This window comes from Carica papaya, chromosome 1, assembly GCF_054855325.1.
Source record: "Carica papaya isolate Zhongbai chromosome 1, ASM5485532v1, whole genome shotgun sequence".
NCBI classification, from domain to species: Eukaryota; Viridiplantae; Streptophyta; class Magnoliopsida; order Brassicales; family Caricaceae; genus Carica; species Carica papaya.
The window spans coordinates 7,552,799-7,575,929 of NC_142309.1; the positions used below are offsets into that span (position 1 = coordinate 7,552,799).

General features: G+C 33.5%; 4 protein-coding genes across 4 annotated transcripts; 2 read left to right on the forward strand and 2 right to left on the reverse strand.

The window, feature by feature from the left end:
- Positions 1-2,529: 2,529 nt before the first annotated feature.
- On the forward strand, positions 2,530-4,348 carry LOC110820211 (Peroxidase superfamily protein). The gene is made up of 2 exons (XM_088217519.1): positions 2,530-3,747; positions 3,968-4,348. The coding sequence occupies exon 1, from the start codon at positions 2,754-2,756 to the stop codon at positions 3,738-3,740; it is 987 nt and encodes a 328-aa protein (XP_088073645.1). The 5' UTR covers positions 2,530-2,753; the 3' UTR covers positions 3,741-3,747; positions 3,968-4,348.
- A 5,987-nt stretch (positions 4,349-10,335) lies between these two features.
- Positions 10,336-12,275, reverse strand: LOC110820279 (RING/U-box superfamily protein with ARM repeat domain-containing protein). Its single transcript, XM_022049717.2, has one exon. It carries the CDS (start codon positions 12,130-12,132, stop codon positions 10,420-10,422), a length of 1,713 nt encoding a protein of 570 aa, XP_021905409.2. The 5' UTR covers positions 12,133-12,275; the 3' UTR covers positions 10,336-10,419.
- Positions 12,276-18,226: 5,951 nt separating this feature from the next.
- Positions 18,227-19,187, forward strand: PMZ (zinc finger (AN1-like) family protein). Its single transcript, XM_022049710.2, has 2 exons — positions 18,227-18,475; positions 18,565-19,187. The coding sequence occupies exons 1-2, from the start codon at positions 18,371-18,373 to the stop codon at positions 19,021-19,023; spliced, it is 564 nt and encodes a 187-aa protein (XP_021905402.1). The 5' UTR covers positions 18,227-18,370; the 3' UTR covers positions 19,024-19,187.
- Positions 19,188-19,251: 64 nt separating this feature from the next.
- Positions 19,252-22,426, reverse strand: LOC110820271 (uncharacterized). The gene is made up of 7 exons (XM_022049709.2): positions 22,262-22,426; positions 22,023-22,117; positions 21,499-21,548; positions 21,019-21,401; positions 20,815-20,895; positions 19,726-19,788; positions 19,252-19,477 (listed from the first exon to the last, which is right to left on the reverse strand). The coding sequence occupies exons 1-7, from the start codon at positions 22,304-22,306 to the stop codon at positions 19,418-19,420; spliced, it is 777 nt and encodes a 258-aa protein (XP_021905401.2). The 5' UTR covers positions 22,307-22,426; the 3' UTR covers positions 19,252-19,417.
- Positions 22,427-23,131: the final 705 nt, after the last annotated feature.

A 23,131-nucleotide genomic window follows, 5' to 3' on the forward strand; every position in this document is an offset into this window, starting at 1 on the left:
CAAGACGTGCTTGTATATTACTGTGAAACTTCTTTATAAATTTTGTTTGTTTCTGAATTTCTTTTTATAAATTTGTATTTATATATGTAAATTTTATTTGGAGATTACAAAAATTAATTACTAGTTACGCTATAATTTTGAATAAACTGTCTGCTGCAAATCAGTCATGCTTCAGAATTGACATTAAAGTGAGGTAGCAAACTGCTTATAGACTTACCAACAAAAGGTTTCGATCATTTCAGCTATAATGTTCTAAAGCTATTAAGAGTTTAAAAAATATAGTTTAAGGTCTATCATTCGTCAATATAAATTTGAGCACTCGTGAATGATGTACTTTTGACGAGCAACATCGATCATCTTTTCCATCTAGAGGGTCTTAGCAAGCACGCGCACCTCTTGAGACAGTGCATAATGACATAATACGAAAATATGCATACACCATCACAAGACTATAGCTAATATTTTCTAGTTTTTATTAATAACTATATAAGGATGACATGAGTGTATTTTTTAAAAGAGGAGTTAGAGATTTTTGAAATGTTCGAGAAGTTTAAGGTCATGACGAAAAATCAAAATATTACTAACTAATCAAGACGGTGAGTTTGCCTTGAAGAATTTTTATTGTTCTTGTGAAGAATAAGATATTCAGATATAGTTGACAACAATTTATACTCCTTAATAAAATGATATCACTAAGAGAAAAAATTGAACGATTGTCAAGATGGCTAGATTGATGATTAAGGAGAAAAATATGTTTACAACAATATATAAATTGAATAGAAGTCTGACAAAATCAAATTCTAATTGAAGCATAAAACACTATCAAATCATATCAGTCACATTAAGATTTTTGATTGCATTTAATAATAAAAATAAAAGATTTATTTTTGTTAGTTATAATGATGACACAAAATGGTACAAGGTGTACAATTTGGGGGAAAAAAAAAGCTTAAAATTACTAGAGATGTCATATTCAATGAGAATACTTTCTAGAATTAGAAAGAAGAGAAGGTTCAAGAAAAGTAGTCATCACCAACTATTATTTCATTGGGTCAGTTAATTGCTCCAATAATTGAACCACATGATCAAAATAACACTTAAAGACAAGATGGATCTAGTTCAAATTTAAGCCCAAATTCTAGTAGAAATATAAGAGAAGAGTCGACTGCTTTAAAATTAACTTTAAGACATATAAGAAGCCTAACAAAAAATTATGAGTCATGTAATTTCTCAACTATTGAGTCATAAAATTCTTAAAAAGTTGAGAAATAACATAATTAGGTAAAAACAATAAAAAATGAAATTCATATGATAAAAAAAAATAATATTTAGGAATTAGTAGATTGAATATAAGATTGTGAAGTAATCAGTGTTAAATAGATTTACGAAATTAAATTGAATTATAACAGCTCAGTTAGAAATATAAAGCAAGAATTATAGCAAAATACTTCAAACAAAACTACAATATCGACTATTATGATATATGTACTTTTAGCAATATTAGAAAAAATTAAAACAGTTATTATTCTAGCAGCTCAAAGAAAAATGCTCTAGCAGCTCACAAGTGTATGTCTTATTCGACCACACAAATAGTATTATAAAAGTAAGTGCTCATACTAAAATTTAAATAGATAATGTCATTCATGCAATGAAATTAAAGTAACCCAAAGAAAAGGATATCAAACATCAAAATTAACTCGAATATACAAATATGAAAGTGTAAATCATATTAAGGCTACATCGGTCCATCTTGTCACCAAATGTAGACGTATTTGTTTTTTTAAAAAATATTATCTAATTTAAAAAAAAAGTAAAATTATATATTATTACGATGATCTCATTTATATATTTTTTAAATTAATTATTATAAAAATAAAGTGTAGAAATTATGGAACAGTTACTCATTGTGCAACCTACCTATCATATGATCAAACCGCAAATTATTAATTTATATAACAAATTATAACACAAAAGACATTAATGACATTGGATGTAATGCTTGAGTTCATAAAGGTCTTTGGATATGAGTTGTAAGTGGCCAAGGAACGTGCTCTTTCATGTGAACAGCTTAACGTAATACGCGGCAAATATATATCAATTGCGTCTTTACCAACTTCAACTATTTAAATAATAATATTCACAAATCAAATATTTTTAAATAGAAAAAATTCAATCAAAATATTATATATATACATAATATCCTCCAAATTTGCTTTTCACCGAAAGACGAAAATAAAAAATCTACTAAAACACCTGAGCCCACATATTTATATAAAATAGATTTTTAATTAACTATTAATTGGACTCTGTAATTTCGTTATGCTATAAATTAATTCTTTTATTATAATTAAACCAACTAGTTCAAAAATTGAACTCAATTTTTTTAATTAACACTAACATACTTTCACCCTATATTACAGGTTGTACTTTTGAAAAACAATAAAATCAAATCTAGCGGGTACGTGTCAACAAACGACACCGTTTACCCCTTAGAGGACGAAACACGCCACAACGACGAACCTACTGCATCCAGAACTGGGCCACAAATCACGGAGCGGCTGGCCCAGACAACGGCGCGTGTCTCTACGCTACCACTGAGATAAAAATGAACAACTGTAAAACCCTTGCATTAACTCACTCCCCTCCCAGACTTCAAGCTTTCACCTAAAAAACCCCCTTCTTATCTCTTCTTCTCTTTCACTCACTCACCCTCTCTCTCTCTCTCTGAGTTGGTTTTCACGGAAACTGAAGCAATGGCGACGGCGAAAAGATCAGCACCGTCTTTTCTGTTGGTGATGGGTGTGATTTGTTTCTTCCAGCTGATGTCCATGGCGTCGCTGGCTGAATCCAGGCTAACCACCGACTACTACGCCAAATCGTGCCCGAGATTCAACGAGATCATGCAAGATATTATAACCAACAAGCAGATCACTAGCCCCACCACCGCCGCCGGAACTCTCCGCCTCTTTTTTCATGATTGCATTGCCAACGGCTGCGACGCCTCTGTTCTTATCTCCTCCACTCCCTTCAGCACCGCCGAGCGCGACGCCGACATCAACCTATCTCTCCCCGGAGATGCCTTCGACGTTATCGTCCGAGCCAAGACCGCCCTCGAGCTTGCTTGCCCCAACACTGTTTCCTGCGCCGACATCCTCGCCGTTGCCACCCGTGACCTCCTCACAATGCTTGGAGGTCCCTACTACGGTGTCGTTTTGGGTCGTAAGGACGGCCGCGTCTCCCAGTCCCGTCTCATCCGAAATAGACTCCCCCTTCCTTCGATGCCCATTTCCCAACTCATCGACCTCTTCGCTTCCCGCGGGTTCAGTGTCCAGGAGATGGTAGCTCTGAGCGGCGCCCACACCGTCGGGTTCTCGCACTGCAAGGAGTTCAGCTCCCGAATCGGGAACGATAGCCATTACAACCCGAGATTCGCGGCCGGATTGCAGAAAGCCTGTGCTGGTTATCCCAAGGACCCGACCCTATCGGTGTTCAACGATATAATGACACCCAACAAGTTCGACAATCTGTATTTCCAGAACCTGCCCAAGGGTCTGGGGCTCTTGGAGTCGGATCACGGGCTTTACGGTGACCCGAGGACGAGAGAACTCGTGGAATTGTACGCCAAAGATCAGGCAAAGTTTTTCCAGGATTTTGCTCGAGCGATGCAGAAACTCAGCCTTTATGGAGTGAAGACCGGGAGGAGAGGGGAGATCAGGCGCAGGTGTGACGCCATCAACTAAATTTGAGGTCTGTTTTTGTGTCCATTGATTTTATTGTTTCCGGTGGTTTGGTGGATTAAGGTGGATTCTTTTTGGGTTGGGAGGATCTGGGTTCATTATATTTATACTTGTCTGTACCAATAATCATATCAAAAGCTTAAGAATTATACATATATTTATTTACTGGTTATGTGTTGTGGGTCGTATCTAATCTTCTTGGCAACTTTCCTTTCGCTTGTTCTGATTAGATTGCAGATTCTCCTCCTCTGGTTATCTATTTCTCCAATTGAGGTCTTCTTGAAGGGGAGGTGAATTTTGTGAGTTAAGAGATTTGTCATAGAAAAGCGTGTTCGTAGAAACACGAGAGAGGAGCTTGCAACTCACGTTTTGGAGAATATAATAATGAGAAAGGAAAGAGAAAATATGCTTTGTGAAATTGGATTCGCTGATGGATAGTTTTATTTTGATGGATTCAGTTGAGTTTTGTCTCATCCTCGGTGTCTGGGGGGAAGGGGGGTAAAAGTGCTTTGAGATTTGAGAAGAAAAATTGTGTTTAATATAAGATTTTAGTGTATTATAATCATGTTTAGTTTAATAATATTAGGCGTTAAGTGTTGTTTTGGTTGAAATTTTGCAAATTCAATTACAAAATTATAATTCTAACAAAATCTGTTTTTTTATTTTTTTTTTTTTTTGGGTCTTTGATAAAAGTGAAATCAAATGCTTTTTAAGAAATTATTTGTGTTGTATGAATTGAATAATAATATTTTTAAGAAATTGCCAAATGGGCTTCCAAGAATAATTTTCGTGGCCCTCTTGCCAATATAAACTTTATTTTATAATCTTAATACTAATTTTTTTTTAAAAAAAATCATAATAATTAAAGTTGTGCAAAGCCAAATGGAGTTTCTATGTAACACAATACAGCTGGTTGATGATGAAGTTTGATCAATGAGTTTTCTGAAAGCAGATTGATGGTGCTTGCCATTTACAATGCTTTTGGGTATTATTATCTTTTGCCAAAACATTGTTTTGTGTGGGTCAATTTTTTTCATCCACTCAATTACTTTTTTCTCTATGTTTGGTATAAATTCAGAGATGATATAGAATTTGTTTCTAAATACAAAATTAAGTTCATACAAAAAATATATATATTTTTTGTATTTGAATTTTATTTGGAATTAGAATAATATATTTAAATTGTATCGAATTTCTATAATTCTACATTAGTTTTAAACCCATTTTGAAGGGAAAGAACTTCAAAATTATTAAAAGCCAATGCCAAGGTCAAAAAAGAACTGGCGAGATATATATATATATATTCTTTTGCATAACTTTAAATGGTAAATAAAAAGTTACTGCTGACCAAAGTTTTATTAATATATTAAAATTATATTTATTAATTAATAATCAATCAATTTTTATTTTCTAATTTTAAGTTTTAATTTCATCAACACCTGAAAATAAAACAAAAACAAAAAAACAAGGTAAAAAATTTTTGTAAAGTGAATTCTGAAATGCAAAAAGGTTTCATCCCCGGCCCATATGACCCTCTCAATCCATTATTAGTTATTATTATTATTGTATGTAAATGCCAGGGGATGATGATACAAGCGGATATATAGAACCTTGAACTGCAAATGCAGAGTTCAAATTGATACTGAATTCAATAGCCTGGTTCTCAGCAACCTCCTTCCCCGCCGCCGCCACCAGAAAATCTTTTGCGGGGTTTGTGATCATCATTGTCGCCGCAAAATGAAGACGACCAATGACACAGGCGAGAGAGAGACAAGCACCATGAAAAGCAAGAAGAGGCCTCCACCTGCAAAGTTGTTCATCACAAAACCTGCACCTCCATTGCCTTTGTCACTAACATAGGCCAACTCTCTCGCCATTTCACTTCTTTTTCTTCTTCTTCTTCTAATCTCTTTTCTTACCTTCTAATGCTGGAATACTTGCTGTATTTGTAGTCATAAATATCTATGAAAATTCTAAGTAATGTCTTAATTAGCTTGACATTTCAAACCATATTTTTTCTTCTTCCGATCTTGTTTTATCATAGTTAGATTACTTGAGCGACTTGCATGTACAGCCTGTGGTGTGTGTGTGTGTGTGTGTGTGTGTGTGTGTGTATATATATAAAGCTCTGGTATATATAGAAAATGTATAGAAATCACCAGGCAACTTCGGAGGTTGAAGTTTCTTCCCTCAATAGATATTTCTAATAATGGATAAATCTCAAATGGTCTCCTAATCTTGTAAGCAAATCAATACACAGATGACATTGTTCGTATAAAATCAGTGTAGAAACCAGATTTTAGATACGAATTTGTAGATTATATTTCTCACGTGTACTCGTTATATTATATATATTCTCACTAAAAACTTGTATTATCATTGATATATAAGTATTTTACTTATTTAATAAAATAACTGGAAAAAGTCACCACGGACGCTGCAAGTAATCTTCCATTTCCTACTGACGCGGATCTCATTTGCTGCTGTCAGTGAGATTGAAATTGGGAACCACATGAGCACAAATTTCCTCTACCTTATCAAACGAAGATAATCCTTGTTGACTTATTAATTATTATTATATCATAATTAAATTATTTCAGAGTAAAAAATTTCTGCATCATGCAAGTAAAAGTAGAAAGGGTGAGCTTGTTGGTGATAATTTCCATTTTGCACATTAATTGAGGCTCTACTGATCTTCGTTTGGGTTGGTCCAATTGATTATTTTTGGTAAAAGATGGCAGATTCAATTCTATAAATAATCAATACAAACACAATAAAAGTTTGAATAATTAAATGTTTATATAGATTTTCGAAAGTAATTAAAATATTGATTTGAGTCAAGTCAAACTTTAAACATCAATAATTTCAAGTTGTTTATCTTCATCCAATCGTAACTAGTTATGCCAATCCAGCAATTCAACAAAGTAGAAGACGGCAATAAGGTGAAAATGGATATTATTCAGTGTAAAAACCTTATAATTTACTTGATATTTTGATTAAATTTATAATTTTTTTTTAAATTAACCTTAAATTTTTATAATTTAATAAAATTTATAGTTAAATATGTGAACTGAATTGATGTAATAAATATTGAGATAAATGTCTCACTCAAGGTCGAGATAGAAGAAGATTTTTCTATTCATTCCGAATTTTTTAAGTTAAGAACATTAGATGGTAATAGACTGATAAGGTGGGAATAGGGGAGGGGTCCCGTATTCTGTACTCATCATACTGTTATTCTTAAGTACAAAATATATTTATACATTAAAGATAAATAACCATGTTATTTACTAAAGTTCAATTTCAGTTATTAATATACAATTTAATGATATATTATGAAGGACATAGCATGCCATGTGACAAGAAGGTTAACAATGTTACACTATTCAATTAGTGAGAGATCTTGATTGAACACAATTAAATATGTCATGCCTTTTGTTGAATATGACAAAATGTTATATCATTGATAGCACAAATGTGCAAACATTAGTAATTAAATTAGAATTTAGCTACTTTGTATCATGCAAAAATTTTGAATGAATATGTCTTAATAAATTTTCAATGATGGGCAGAAGAGAGAAAATCCCAAACTTGAGACGTGACAGGCAGAAGAGAAAGAAGATGTTTGTGAGGGAGGAACGGGAACGGGTTGAATGACAAAAGAGAGAGAAAAGGGGAATATTAGGGTTTAACAACGTCTTTCTTTCATGGGTCCTGTAAAAATGGAGGAGCGTTCGTATTTTCCATTAATCTTTTGTTGTGTCAAGCTTGTGTTTGGTTCCTTAAATTGGAAGTGTATGAAATAGGAAGGGGCTTCATTCAAAGTTTTAGGTATAATACTTGTTGCTCCATCTAATTTTTATTGTTTATTAAGTAAAACATGTAAGTTACTTTCTGTGTAAATGAACACTTTTCTTGTTCCTTTATGCTTCTCTTGATTGGGAATTAATGAACTCTCAGCTTCACCTTAAAAAAGAATCCTCTGCTTTGGTGTTTCCTCCTTATTCTCCAACGAGTCGGTAAGCCGACTCATCAATAATCTTTTACTTCTTCATCTTTAATCTTTCGACATGCAATGTCTAAAATGAAAGGATGAAGAAAATGAAGCTGTTTGAAATAAGTCTTTCTAGTGAAATTAAAACAGACTACAGTGGCATGGTCCATCCCTTTATTTTAAGTCTTTTTCCTCTTTCTATTTCTCACTTTTTTTCTTCTTCTCTTTTTCTTTTTTGTTCTTTTCCTCTTTAATTTTCTTTCTTTTTCCCATTTTTGTCCTTTTCTCCTCAAATTTTTTGTCTTTTTTCTTTTTCCCTTTTTCCTATCTTTTCCTTCTTCATTCCTCTTTTTATTCCATCTTCGTTGAAATAAAAATAAAAATAAAAGAAAAATAAGTCAAAATATAGTATAATAATAATAATAAATGACATGGACTAATTCAATTTTTCCACTCATCACATCACCAAATTTTTTATTATCATTGTCTGTTGCTATATTATTATTATTTTAATTATTTATTTTATTTTGACGGGATAAAATTAATATATAAAAATTATCAATACCAGCAATATGAAAAATATTCAAATATTCTATTTTGTTACTATTACTAATCATCTTTTTGTTGTGATGATCCTAGATCAGAAAATGATCAAGAAATAAAATATTATGAGATGTGTATAATTAATAAGTACGCTAATAGACAATATATCAATATAAATTGCAAAAGAAACAACACTTTTTTAACAAGCAAGCTTGGAGTGAGTTAAATATCACCATATAACTAAACGCTAATGTATGTATTATTCGGCCAAGTGAAAGTATAATGAAATAAAAACATTTGCATTTGAGCAAATGTGCCTAGAAGTGTAGGAATTACTTTTTATCTTTTCTTAAACCTCACATTTTGAGAAACACGCATACATATACCAACAATTGCTATATATACGAAGTAAAACCACCATTATTGTCATTATTCTTAACAAATTAAGTCAAATGATTAGACAACAAGGTCATCAATTGTTAGTGCTCATGATAACTGAGAGTACAAATAAAACTACCAATTAAATTTGGACCTTGTTTATCAGTAATACCAAAATGAACAGGAAGCCGGTTAGTAGATACAGTTATAGAAACTTGATTTATAAAAGCAATTTGTCACTTTTGTCTTTAATTGTATAAATACCAGTAACTATTGATTTTGTAACACTTGTCTATTATATGTCCATGTAAATTACAATTAAAGAGAACCATTCTAAATCCATCAAAGTTAAATCTCTTGTGATAATCTGACTTAATCAAAAAACTCATTTTTACTTACTAAATGAGAACCATTATGAAAACTAATAACTTTTTCACACTTTTCTTAAGAAACTGAAGAAAATGCTTTTGATAATGCAGGGGATTGGACCAATATCAATTATTGGCCCCTGATTTAAGCAGCTAATTTTATCCCATGGGGAAAGACATTATATATTCCATTTGAAAGTATATATTTATCTTAGCAACTCCACATGTGCATTTTACCATAAGTACATTGGTATGAAATTGATTAATTCTTCTCATGATGTCTTTACCTTTATGAAGTAAACATTCATAGAGTTTCTATGTTGTGTATGATTAGTCAATTTATCATGTCGAAGCTGAAAGTTACAAGAATCATTATTCTACTAAAATTGATCCTTCATGTCATTCTATATCTAATGTGCATAGCCCGAAATGATGATATCATAAAAACTTTCTTTAGAGACTAAATTCAAAATTCATTTGATTACTATGTTGTTACTTCGATCTGTGAATGAAATATTGATAATTAAGAATCCATCCGTAGAGATAAATGTTTTTGGCAGAGAGGGTAGAGATCTATCAAGAAAGCCATACAAATTTTCATACTTTAGATTAGGAAAAATTTTGATCTTTTTTATCGCAGGTAATTTGAAAAAGGTAAGATTAATTATGTACGGTTGAGGGGGTAGAGGTAGAGATGGGAAAAATAGAAAAAATGTTAGGAGATTAAAGGGAATGAAGAATAGTTTCAGAATTTTCATTTGAGTCTAATACTGTAGATCAATTTAGAATATCTAAATAATTATTTTGTATTATGATTTTACCTTTATTTATAGACCTTATAATATAATTCGAATTGATAAAATAAATTTAAATATTTATAATAAGTGCATTAAAGAGCTATTGGAGTGTTGAAGGTAACTTACTTGACTACTTTTTTTTTTTTTTTTTGTAATTTTAAACAATTTGAATGAAACTCAATTAATTGAGAAAAACAGTTTTTTTTCAATGGAAAATCATCATAAGAAATCAATGAACCAGGACGAAAAAAGCATATAAAGAGAGAGAAAATAAATTAATCATTTAAAATCATAATTAACATAATAATATTCGAGAAATTATATTTTGTAGTTTCTTGAAGGTATGAATAAAAAGTAAATGTTATTTTTAAAAACCTTCTTTTCTCGGGAATCAATTCTTCTCACTTCATTTACACACCACTTTACAATTCTCCCTTCTTCTTCTTTTTTTTTTTTTTTTTTTTTTAATAAAACCACCAAAATTCTATTTTTAATGGAAAAGTTAAATACACCCCGACTCCAAATAAAATACTTTTTTTTTTATATATATATAAAAAAAAAAGAATTAAAATGAGAAGAAAAAATATCCAATATTACTCGGTTCAAAACTCCGATGAGTTCACACTTGACCCTTCCGGTCTGACCCGACTCCGACTCATCAATCCCGAGTCAAGCAATTCCTCCCAGTCCACTTCTTCCACCGTCTCCTCCATCTCCTTTCTCCTTCTCATCATCTCTAACATCTTCCTCGCCTTCTCTCTCCCCCGCTCGCTCCCTGTCCTCTCCACCTTCCGCAATACCTCTGCCCCTCCGGCCGCCATGGCCAAACCCTTAAACCTCAACCCCACATGGCTCAACCCGTACAGCACCGCTACACAACTTTCCCGAGCCGACTCCTCCAAATTCTCCCCTCTTAGGATCCTCATCAGGCACTCCACTCCACCCGAGTCTAACACAGCCGTTCGCCCTTCCCAACACGAAGCCAAGTTGCAGAGTATCAACAGAACCCGACCCCGCATATGACCCGACCTCAACATGTTTATCAGGACCGGTACACTACCCAGTTTCACCAATTTACTTCTGTTGCTTTGAACTAAAGAGAGATGGTAAAGAGCCAAGGCGGAGTCTTGCCGAGTCCGCTTGCTCTCGGATCGTAGTAAGTGAAGAAGAGGTTGCAATGCACCTAGTACGCCAATTGCGGTCTTGTTTTCGTCATCGAGGGCTAAGCTGAAGAGAGCACCGGAAGCGTGTTCTTGCGCCTCAGGGGATCCTCCCTTCAACACGTTGATCAACGGTGGGACTATTCCTGACCGTACGATCTTCACCTTGTTGGATTTTTCTAGAGATAAGTTTACTAATAATGCGACCGAGTTCACCTCAATTACGGTGTACCTCGAGATGATCAGAGATCGTAGGGCTGATAATAACTGAGGAGTGCAGAGACGGGCTCTGCTTTCCTCTCGTGTCCTGGTCATCTTTCTCAGTGAAGTCAATGCATCTTCAATCTCACACACTTGTGGACTCTTAAGTTTCGTAACAAAATCTTCTTCTTCTTCTTCTTCTTCTTTGGAATTAGGATTTAGGATTTCCATCTCTGATGAAGATGAAGACGAATAGCAACTCGGTCGAGTCGCAAGTTGCAGAGGCAGGGTCGACTTGACCGACTCGTCAGAACTCGAGTAGAAGTGAGTCGGGCGCCGAGTCACTTCTGTTGAAGCGTGGTTATCTCTCACCGAAGGATTAGTTGCAATTCCTTGAATGAGCTCTTTCTCTGAAGCGGATACTTTAAGGTCTTTCTTCTTCCGATGCGTATCAGGTTTCGGCTTCTGTGAGTCAATTAATGTACGGACAAGCTTCTCCGCCGAGGAAGAATCAAGGGGTTTAGGGGGTTCAAGAGAACGATTACTGCACCAGTTAAGAATGGCAGATTTAAGAGCGAGATTAGGAATGACGTTGGAGAAATCAGGTGGGATAGCGTCCGCAGTTGTAGGGGAGAAGCCCAGGGTTTTGCAGGCTTGAACGCAGGCTCGCTCGAAAGTATGGCCTGAAGAGACAATAACTGGATCAGCCATTAAAGACCCAAAAACAGGACAAAGAAACTCTTTAGGGGTCTGCCCCTGCTGCGGTGGGTGCTGCTGTGTATGTTGTACTGGTGTGGTTTTCGAGGAAACCGATGAAGATGGTCTGTTCAAGGAGATCTTCCATTTATGCTTGGCGGGAGAAACTGCGGCAGTATTTTTGTCTCTCTGGAAGATGGTTTGCTCAGGCGGTGGTTTGTGAACCATTAGCTTCATGACCGCTTCTCGAAATTCCATGGCTGTGGGTGGTGGTGGTGTTTCTCTTAAATGGATATCGGAGCTTTTATGAAATTAGCAAGTGAAGAGGGGATTGTGGAATGTAAAAGGAAATAGGGTCGAAACTCCATGATTATGGAGGAAAAGAGGTAGATACAAAAAACATGAAGAAGAAAGAAGAAAGAAGAAGAAGAAGAAGAGAAATGGAACAGAGAACGGATATGAGTAATGCAGCAAAAACAGAGGGATAAGGGAGTTTGTTGAGGAAGAAAGATTTGGGAGAAAGATTAGGGGGGTTGCAGAGCAGGTGTTTTTTAGGAGGAGAGAAAAGTAAGGAATATGATTCGTCTTGGCCGCTTTAAGGTATACGTGATTGATTGCTTGTTGCATGTTAAAATTACATATAAAATATTTTATAAAATTACATATATTTAAGCGGATAAAATCTAACAGCTTATATTACGTTAACGAAATTGAGCAAATATATATATATATATATATATATATATCGGTGGAAATAAGGCGGTGTGAATTATTAATTAATTGTTTTAAGAGCCTACTTCTGTACAACTTATTGGATTCAAACTTCATATGAAGAGTAATTTACTTTTAAAAAAATAAAAAATAAAAAACATATAAATATAAGATAATTTCTAATAAAAATGTAAACAAATTATCATATATTTATTTCTTTAGAAGATTTGCATTTGTGAGAAAAAATAGGTGATTAATAGTTATTCAAAAATTTGTCCTCAATTAAAAATTAACCACCTAATAATATTATCATACTTCTATCACATTATCTAGTTTTAATGTTTAATATTATTTATTAGATAATTTGTAATTAATTAAATTTAAAATTTAAAATTTAAAATTTTAAATAAATAAATTATCACATTATGTATAAAATTATGTAAAAATAAAAAATAAAAACCGATTGATGTGTGTCATATATATATATATTTTTTAATTTTACTTTTATATTTCATAACTAATAGATTTGATATATTCAATACGAGAGTTTAAGTTCGAATTGTAAGTGTTGCGTGTCTCGTGTTATATGTTATATGTGATCAATAAAATATGTAAAATTAATATTTTTTAATAAAACTAAACGCTAACTGTGGTATATTAATTTTGAATACATGTAATTTAATTGAGTTAAAAATGAAAAAGAAAGAATGACAATTATAAACTTTAGATTACTGTCAAAATCTGAATGTATTTACTTTTATAAATATTAAAAGTATTTACTTTATTTTAACCATATGTTTCACGTCTGGAGAAAGCTCCTTTTGTTTTTTAACATTTTAAATCCCTTTCACAATGTCCCATTTACTTTCCCTTTTTAACTTAAATGCAAAGGAGAGGTTTCCTGTTTACTTTACACTGGCAGACCAAATCAAATTATTGCATACTAGTTATTTTCTTAATTGCTAAGTATTTGGACCCTTAATTTATTAATTCTTTAAAATATTAATTCAATTATTATGTTGACTTTTGGAGTGTTCTAGGCTGGACGTCTTTCCCAACCCCCCACTGCTTTACAAAAGTTATTGGATTCCTCTGTGTTTTTCTCAACATAACCCCCAAAAGTATAGTTAATATTTTTTTCACAAAATTCATGCATCTATAAGATTTTGAAATTCAATTCAGATTAATTTATAAATACACAACTTTTTTTAATAAAAAAATAATAATAATTTTCTTGATAAAAATTAAAATTTTACACGATGAATCAGAACAATATATTCTAAATTAGATAAAAATTAAGAATATATAATTTTAATTCATTGTATTCCGAAATATACTCCGGTCATAATTCACAATGATTTCCTTTTCCAAGAAATTAAATCTAAAATTATCAAATGTGGAGAGCCAAGTCCCGATCACACACACGTATACAAACTGTATAATACAATTATTTATGTGGCAATAGAATCCAAAATGTGCACAGAGAAATAAAGGGTGTTTGGTGGTGATGTATATGTCATTATATAGGCACTAATTTTTTGGTTCTATTACTACTAATTTCTCCGTATATTATTTATAAATATTGAATATGTTTACATACATATATTAAGCATAAAAAGAGTTTTAGAAAACGTGGAGAGGAGGGGTTACCTTTACAAATGTCATGCACATTGTTAGTTAAGTACGTTGCTAGACTGGCCAAGTGGGCACAGTGGTCTAATTAGGAACATTGCCTTTCTTCATTTATTTATTTATTTTTATAAGAAACTTTGTTGAATTTTTTATAAATTTAATTTAATGTGGGTTATTTCAATCAAAAGAATTTAACTGTCAATTTTAAAGAGATTTATACAACGAATAAGAATTTTTTTTTACATTTAAAAGAATAAATAAGAATGTGTTATTTAAATAAAAAATAAAATTTCTAACCTAATATTATTTGGTAACAAAAAGTAAAATACGGTGGGAATTTATTTAGTCAATATAATAAATATATTCTATTACGTTAAAAAAAATGTGATAAATAACGATAAAATAAATAAATTATAACCTACTTGTAATCCCTCAAGTTTAAGGATTGAATATGTAATTGAGCTTAGGAGTGTAAAGCAAATGTTTAATTATTATCGTTCAATCTTTACTTTTTTTTAAAAAATAAAAAATAAAAATAAATAGAAATTCTCATTTCAAACAAAATCTTAGTTTTGGAGCCAATTTGAAATTATTGGTCCAACTTCAAATCTAAAAGCTGCACCAACCCTCATGGGGGCTTTTTCAATCTCAATCATAACTCTCTCCACTCTCTTATTCTAATAAATTATTAATTTTGTTTTCCTAAAACATAAAATTCTATTTATTTGATGAAATAGATATTTTACAAATTTCTATCTATTAAAACAAGAATGGGCCTTTTTTTTAAATCCAAGTATATTGGTCCTTGTGTTTTCTTTCTTTTTTACAAAAAAAAAAAAGTTTATAATTGTAAAGTATTTTCACATGAAGTAATTACGGGTTACCAACATTTCGGGTTTCTAGTAGCTTTGGGTTTTCAAAAGTTTCGGGTGTCCACTGGACTCGAGCTTCACCTACTTCTGGTTTTTTTTTTCTTCAAATTTCTGTAAAGGCCCGAACCCTTACTTAGCATTTCGAGCATATAAATCAGAAATACTGAGATAAATAAAACTGAAATTTATAATTTTCTCAAAAATAATTTAGAGTTTAGGGTTACATTTCTTGTACAGTTTACTCAAAATGCATAATAGGAGTACGTGAATACTCTTAGAAGACAAATAAAAAAGAGTAGTAAAGAAAACAAATATGTTCATCCTCTACTAGAAACTGGGTAAGTGAAGAGGCAATCTTCTACTTAGTTTTCTTGCTGTTTAGGATTCGAGTCTTAGTCATCTTGATATGAAATGACTAATAATAAAGGGTGAGTTACACTATCTCAATAAGAATATCAACGTCTTACCATTAATACAGAAAACTAAAAGTTTATAGAAATTGTAAAACAACCAATTAAGTTTATTTTTTTTCTTAAGTAAATTTATTTAACTGAAAACTATTTATTCTACACCCACTTTTAAGTTTCCAGATGCCATTTATGAAGGAAAGAATTAGAACAGTAATTTTTATTATACATTTTGAAAGACCAATGGTAATCAACATTTATCATTTTACTTACTTACCGGTGCCGCTGGAGGTCCATAGGGGTTCCCACCACACGTGGACCAAATATCCACTTTATTAATCAATCGACCGTCTCTGTACCTCGTCCGGTAATAGACGCCAAATACACTACCGCTTCAATACCTCGTCCAGTAATGAGCATAATCAAACAATTCCTAACTCCTTCTGTTATGGGATTCATCAGTCCCGTCCGACTGAGGATAATGTCAACGGCAGGGTTTACCCTATGTACTAAATCCATCAACCATTTTTCATGACATTCGGTAAGCTCCTTTAATTTTTTACAACATTACCTGCACGTACAAGTTTACATTATCATCTAGCCACTAAATACGTGCAACACTCACACTTCATAATTATAGAAAAATAGAACGATCATTTAATAGGCGATATAAATTAAAACCCAGTGATTCAAGAAAATGTAATTAAGATATTTGTTTCAAAACTGAATTAACGGATAAAGATGAAAATAATTGAGTAAACTAAATAAACAAGAAAAGTAATTAAAATCAATAAATCAAAGTACGCGAAGTAATAATAGGTAATTAAAGTAATATAACAACCGATAGACAACACAAATAAGCTAAGGGCAATTATACAGTTACCAGTTACTAGCTCCATCGGTGACCTATATTTAATTAACCAATGGGTCGCCAACATTTATAATTTTCTATTTGTTATTTATTATTTATTATTTATTTAACTTTAATTTAACCGTAACGGGAGAAAGGGTGAGAGATTCTTATTCCGGGTTGATGTCTGAAACACCACATTTTTCATTATACTTTACGGCGGTTCCTAGTTCTCGAATTTCTTGGATTTTTTTGTAAAAATTAAAACATACGTCAAATATCATGGAAATATGTAAAAAAAAGCCAAAAATGGTCAAAATTCTCCTGAAGACTAGTTTAGGGTTCCAGTATGGCGTCGCTACCGTGCTCTGGCACTGGTTCCGTCGACTACGGTGGCTCCGGCACTGGTCAGGCTAGTTTTGGGTGAAAATCTGCATTATTTGGGGTTAAGTGGCTTCTGTTAGTAAAAAAATATAAGGAAAATCGAAACTTACCAGCAGTTTGGAGTTTTTAGCACAACAACTCCGCCGTTCCTCCCTTGCGGTCGCGGTCCTCTTTCGATTGTCCTGCACTGAAAATATATTAGATAACCTATGGTAAAAAAATGAAAGGGAACAGAAAGAGGATTCGAGTTCATTGGAGGGGTTTTTCTGTTTCGGATGCGGTGGCTCAGCCGAGCTCCGCCCTCCGTTTCTGGCTTCTCCTTTGGTTTTTCGACGTCGATAAGGGTTTGAGGTGGTTTAAAATGGAAAGACAGAGCGAACAAGAAAAAAAACTCACCTTTCGGCATTGATTTGGTCTCTGGTGTGACGATGACAATGGTCAACTTCCTCTTCTTCCACGACTGGTTCGCTTTCCGGTCGCCCTTCTTCTTTTTCTCCGATGGTCTAGGCGACTAAGGTTTTAGGAGCTAGGTAGCAAGGTTTAAATACCTCACCGGCTTCAATTTGGGTTGTCCGTACAGGGACACGTGGAGCGGTGATGACCATTCGATCGCGCCTAATGGGAATATTGATATAGACCGTTTGATTAGAGACACGCAGGCTGTTCGATCGAGCTTATTCGAGAAATCAATCTTGACAGTTCATGCGCGCAGGAGAGGCCCCGAGCTGTTCGATCGGCTTGGCACGCGGATTGCTCCCGTGGCTTCTTGCATGGAACCGTGTTGGTGTGTTCGTCACGTGGCACATGACAGTTCGTCATGTTGCCGACATTGTCGTCCCACGTGGTCACATTTTTTTTATTTATGATTTGGCCAATGTTTTTCGATTTTCTGTTCAAATATATCATTCTTTTATTTATAGTTTGACCATAACTTTTGAAAATTACTTTCAAATACATTCAAAATGTATATTTCTCCCAAAATTCTAAAAAAAATTAAAATTTAAATTTTTTAAAATTATTATTAATATAAATTTAGTCATCCTGGCCTTGGAGTGTTAGAGTTTCAACCTCACTTTTCTAGTTTTCAAATATGCAGGAGATTAATGTGATGAAGGGGGGAAACACAACGAAGAAGATGAAGATGAAATTGGGTTGTCAAGTTAGGGCCCATTTTTTGCTGGGTTCGTTTGATGGAAGAAGATGAAGAACGAAGGGAGAAAAGAGGACCTGTTATGGTTTCATTCAGTTGTGTCACGTGGACGTCCACGTGGCTTACACGTGACCCGTACAAAGAGAAAAACCACATCAGCTGCCATGTGTACCTCAATTAACGGTGTCAAGTCTATCTAACGGCTAAGGGCTGGTTTGAAAGATTTTTGAAAATAAAAGGGTGATTTTGAAAATATAATCCACGTGGGTAGTCAAAATAGGAAGAACGCGTGAGGCTTGAGTCTAGAAACATCAAGATAATTAATAAGAATAAAACCAAAACACAGGAGGTTTCCGTCTCCTCTTCTGGTAGGCGGTTGCCTTTTCTTCCTGTCTTCCTCCCCAAGCTAACCTATTTATATATACAATCTGCGTCTTTCAACCTCAACAACAATCATCATTCTCTGAATTTTCATCTAAAACACAACACCATGGGAGGAGGAACAGAAGCTTTCCCAGATTTAGGAGACCATTGCCAGCATCCAGATTGTCATCAGCTCGATTTTCTTCCTTTCCATTGTGATGGCTGCAAAAAGGTATTCTGTTGGAATTCAATAAATGGAGTAATTATATATGATAATTACAATGCGTGAATTGAATGAATTGATTTAATCATATGTTGTAGGTATTCTGTTTAGAACACAGATCGTACAAGTCTCACGAGTGCCCGAAATCAGAGCACAATAGCAGGAGAGTCGTTATTTGTGGAATTTGCTCGACTTCTCTGGAAACCACGGGGTTTGACGAAGATTCAGCCAGGTTAATGGTAGAAAGACATAAAAAATCTATGGACTGTGATCCGAGCAAGAAGAAAAAGGTTGTTTGTCCGGTCAGACGGTGCAAGGAGGTGTTAACATTCTCCAACACCAGCACATGCAAGGTTTGCCATTTGAAGGTCTGCCTCAAGCACCGGTTTCCCGCTGAGCATTCCTGCAACCAGGCTTTAAAGGCGACGGTGATGGCCGGTAATGGGAGATGGAATGACAAGTTTTTGGTTGCTTTGGGTTTAAGGAATGGGAAAGATTGTGGCGGGCGTCCTACATCTCCAACAAGTACAAGTAAACATTCGGTTAAAGCTTGTTAATCGTTTTTAGATGGAGGGTTCAGCCAAAAACGCAGTCTCTTAAATGCCAATTGGGTCTCAATGTTGAATTCTTGTTTTTTGTATTGTTCATTTTATTTATAAGAATATCAGCTTGCAACTTCTGTAAAAGATAAATTGGTATTTTTAAATTATTTACATGCTAATCTTACTAGATTAATATACTTAATTTAAACATTAATTAAAATCAACCAATATATCCTCCTCAGGTTAAAAAAGAAAAATCAGTAACTATTTGTATTGCATAAGAGGAGAATTGTTGGAGTACTTCAACGGCAAATCTTCATCTCAATGTTGAAATATATTACCTGTTACTTACACTCTTTTAACTTCTGAAATCACACAAATTCATTTACATAAACATCTAGTATTGCAGCTAAGGTGGATGTCGTTTTGAACAGGCCTTCATCGCAATAAGAATCTTCTTCCTTGGTCCCTGTAAATCAAGCATAATATCGGAAAATCAGTTCATACTAAATAGAAGCAACAAACTCGGTGCAAAAAAATTAATTCCTGCTAACATCATACTGTCTATCTATTAGCTTTCTAACCACTTTGTCTGAGTAATTAGTAACCGAGTTACCAACTTATTGGTTGCCAAACATGATTTATAGAGTCAATGGTTACAAGTCATCAAATAGAAACAAGATCAACTTGTTGTAATAGAAAAGTTAATGATAATACCATTGGTATCCCCAACTCTTTTAGGTCCTCATCTCCCATCTGCTTCAATACTGTCATGTCTACCTGTAAACAAAAAAGGAAATAAAGAATTAAGAATCTACTGCACATAAAGTCATGTTGATAACTAAAGAAAGCACTCTGTGCTAGATGCGCATCCAACCTTGATGTCGGAAATCAACAAAAAATCCGAACTTCCTGGCTAAAAGAAAGATATGGGCTTCTATTGATCACTCTCATGCAGTGTGCATGAGTCTTTCCTCATAACTTGTTAATCAACAATTTCTTCCTTATATTCCTATCTACATGGGCAGGTTTTTCTTTTTTTTTTTGGGTCATTTTCAAGTTCTTATTTTCCTCTTCTCGACAGCCTTACAGCTCCTATTACCATATCTCCTACTCTGACTCACTTTCCACCTATTTGAAATTACATGGTCTATACATAAAGCATTCAAGAGCTTAGCAGCGTAAGTTGCAGGTTTCAGAGATACCGAGAAGTTCTAAAGATTTGCATGATCAGAGGAAGGGGAATCCATATTCGATGATCAGTTATGCGTATGACTTTGATTAAGCATTTATATGACATTTGAAAACCAGACCAACCTATTTCAGAGGGTTAATAATACCAGAAATGATCTTGTCAGGGCAAGATCTTAGAGCCTTTATTGACATTTTGTGTTCTTCTGAAATAGTTTTGGTCCTTTTCTTCGGGGCCGGGCATACCCCAGGTGCCTATTAATATAATATCCTTTTCCTTTTCTTTAATTAAAAAAAAACAGAAACGAAAGTTAAGTTCAAAAGTCTCCTCATACCATTTCAGACAAACACATCTAAAAGTTAAAAAAACCTGGGAGGTGCCCCACTCCTCAGCCTGAAATCATTATTTCTGTTCACTAAGTAATATCCTCTTGCCTTACTTAATGTAAAATAATGTTGCAAATTCCTAGGTTACACTCTAGAAGGCTAATACAATTGCCTATTAACTTTCGTGTGCTTTTGCTCAAACTAAAATTACCAAAATAGATTCCATTGGCCTTCTGAAATCATGATTTATATGGCTTTTAGTTCTTTTCATACAAGCAGGGCACTTACCTCTTCAGCTCGGAAAAGAATGGCATATTTGTCTAAGCCAAGCGAATGCAAAAAGCTTGAAACTGTGAGAGGCTGTTCCCCCTGTTGAAAGTACCACAAATAAGAAAAGAAAATTCAACTAAGTACGTGCATAAAGATCATCTGAAGACACTAAACACTAGTTGCCTGTTTGGAGATTTTTGACAATAAAGCAAGTAGATATACCATGTGTGAACTTCTCTGCACCATGCCACTAGGTGATGCATATTGTACATGTGGCCCAGATGTTCCTGATGTAGTTTTCATTGTAGTAGGCCCCAGCCCTGCCCATCTTCCAGTCATTTCATGCACAGAGTCAGGTTTCCTCAATGACACTCCTGTTTGAAGATCATATATAACTTCTTCAGGGGGCATGTGTCTCAAAATACTAGTTCTCTTCGGTTCGTGACTTTGTTGCAGCATGCTAACACCAGACCATGACTGAGATGATTTTAACAGATTCTCATGCAGTTTCTTCCTCCTCTGTCCTTTACTGACACCCACTATTTGCTTAGATAGGCTTTTATGGATCAGTTTTAATCTGAGATCATTTTTGCCAACCTGGGGAGCTTCACTCAAATCAATACAGTAAGAATAAAGGGGAAAAATGAATAAAAATGCCAGGTAAATGTGAAATACACAAAACCAAACCAAATTAATCGTTACCATCTATTACATTGACACGGGAGTTCCACGCGATACCATTTCCCCGTTGCCTGTTGAAAAAGGAAAAGAATTCTCTCCATTGGCATGTGACTGTACAGCTAAGGGTTTGCTTTCATAAAGAAAAAAAAAACATTCCTCATGACCCTAAGGCAAATTACTTTAAAAGAAAAAAAGGCTATTTGACAATTTACATAAGCTTCATAGAAATCCATCAAATTGGAAAGAATATTAACGAACTGATCTTAACAGCAGTTACTCAGCTAAATATTTAACTTCTCCCGGAGCAGAAAAAGTAAATCCACATTACTTAAAGTTTTGGTACTTTCCTGAAGCTTGCTAACAAACAAGTAACAAAATTCAAGGTCTTTTCTCCTAGTTATTACAGTTTAACAACATTATAGAAATAATAAATAACTGCAAAGTTCAAGGTATGCACCAAACCAAGAATGTTCTAACTTAAAAAGAAAAAAGAAAATTTGCACCAAGCCAAGAAAAAAAATCTGCGCAGCAGCAGAACCACGCACCTTTTGTTTGAGGCAAACGAACCAGTAGGTTGACTCTGTCCATTCGTTCGCTTCCGTCCACTCAAACTCCTCGATGTTGCTCCTCTCCTGACCACCTAGATTCATATGCATACATATCATACAAATACATATATGTTGTTTATGAATCGAATAAAGCGAACCGGAGATGTAGATACAAAATTTATAAAAGTAGGGCTCATCGGGAACCAAATAGAGGCAAATAGAAATAGAAGAAGTACCCGACCAGAGCGTCCCAGAGTGATCGTGACATCGGGGTCTGACATGGAGGTCGAAACGATCGTTCAGACAAAAACTTACAAAATTCGCATTCTGAAGAGGAAGAATAGAATAGAAGGTAATAGAGGAGAAGGATTCCATCGGGAAGAAGAAAGAGTCGCTGTCAATCACCGTTTCACTATGCGAATCGCTGACATTTGATGTGGGCCGGGAATCCTTCAACATATCAAACGGTTCAGAATAGATCAAACCAATAAATAATTTAAATTGGGTAAATTCATCTGAAAAAGAGGTAATAAATTTATTATTCGACACAAAATTCCAAAATTTTAATTCAAAGATGCTTAAATGTCCATTTTACTAACTTTAAAGTTAATTTTCTGAGCTTAATTATAAAACGTTTCATGATTTTTTTTTTACCCTTTTTAAATTTCGTATTTGACATTTCAATTAATTTTTTTAAAATAATTATTTTAATAATTCACTTTATAAAATAAATAATTCTTAAAACGTCATTATCATATAATAATTATTTCATAAAAAATAAAAACATATTTACCATAGATTAATAAATTACATTCAAAAACTTTCATCTATTTTAAGATTCAAACTTCACCCTTTAAATATTATCTTTATAGTTGTATTGTTCCTAACTATGTGATAAAAATTGATGATTGAATTTTTACGTATATTAACGTAATTTATATTTTATCTGTCAAATATTATTTATTTCAACGAATATTTTCTTTATGTATCGACTCAAATTTTATAAATATATTCAATTTAATTTTTAATCATGTGATAATTATATCATTAATTTTTTATGACATGACTATTACATAATATTAACATGTCTCTTAACCTACTTATTT

What these genes read in the sequence shown, in the direction of transcription:
- LOC110820211 (XM_088217519.1), top strand. Translation starts at nt 2,754, where the DNA reads ATGGCGACGGCGAAAAGATCAGCACCGTCTTTTCTGTTGGTGATGGGT.
- LOC110820279 (XM_022049717.2), bottom strand. Translation starts at nt 12,132, where the DNA reads ATGGAATTTCGAGAAGCGGTCATGAAGCTAATGGTTCACAAACCACCG.
- PMZ (XM_022049710.2), top strand. Translation starts at nt 18,371, where the DNA reads ATGGGAGGAGGAACAGAAGCTTTCCCAGATTTAGGAGACCATTGCCAG. An exon ending in ATTGTGATGGCTGCAAAAAG is followed by an intron (nt 18,476 to 18,564) that starts GTATTCTGTTGG and finishes CATATGTTGTAG; the next exon opens with GTATTCTGTTTAGAACACAG.
- LOC110820271 (XM_022049709.2), bottom strand. Translation starts at nt 22,306, where the DNA reads ATGTCAGACCCCGATGTCACGATCACTCTGGGACGCTCTGGTCGG. An exon ending in CCGTGTCAATGTAATAGATG is followed by an intron (nt 21,402 to 21,498) that starts GTAACGATTAAT and finishes ATTTGAGTGAAG; the next exon opens with CTCCCCAGGTTGGCAAAAAT. An exon ending in TGCAGAGAAGTTCACACATG is followed by an intron (nt 20,896 to 21,018) that starts GTATATCTACTT and finishes TACTTTCAACAG; the next exon opens with GGGGAACAGCCTCTCACAGT.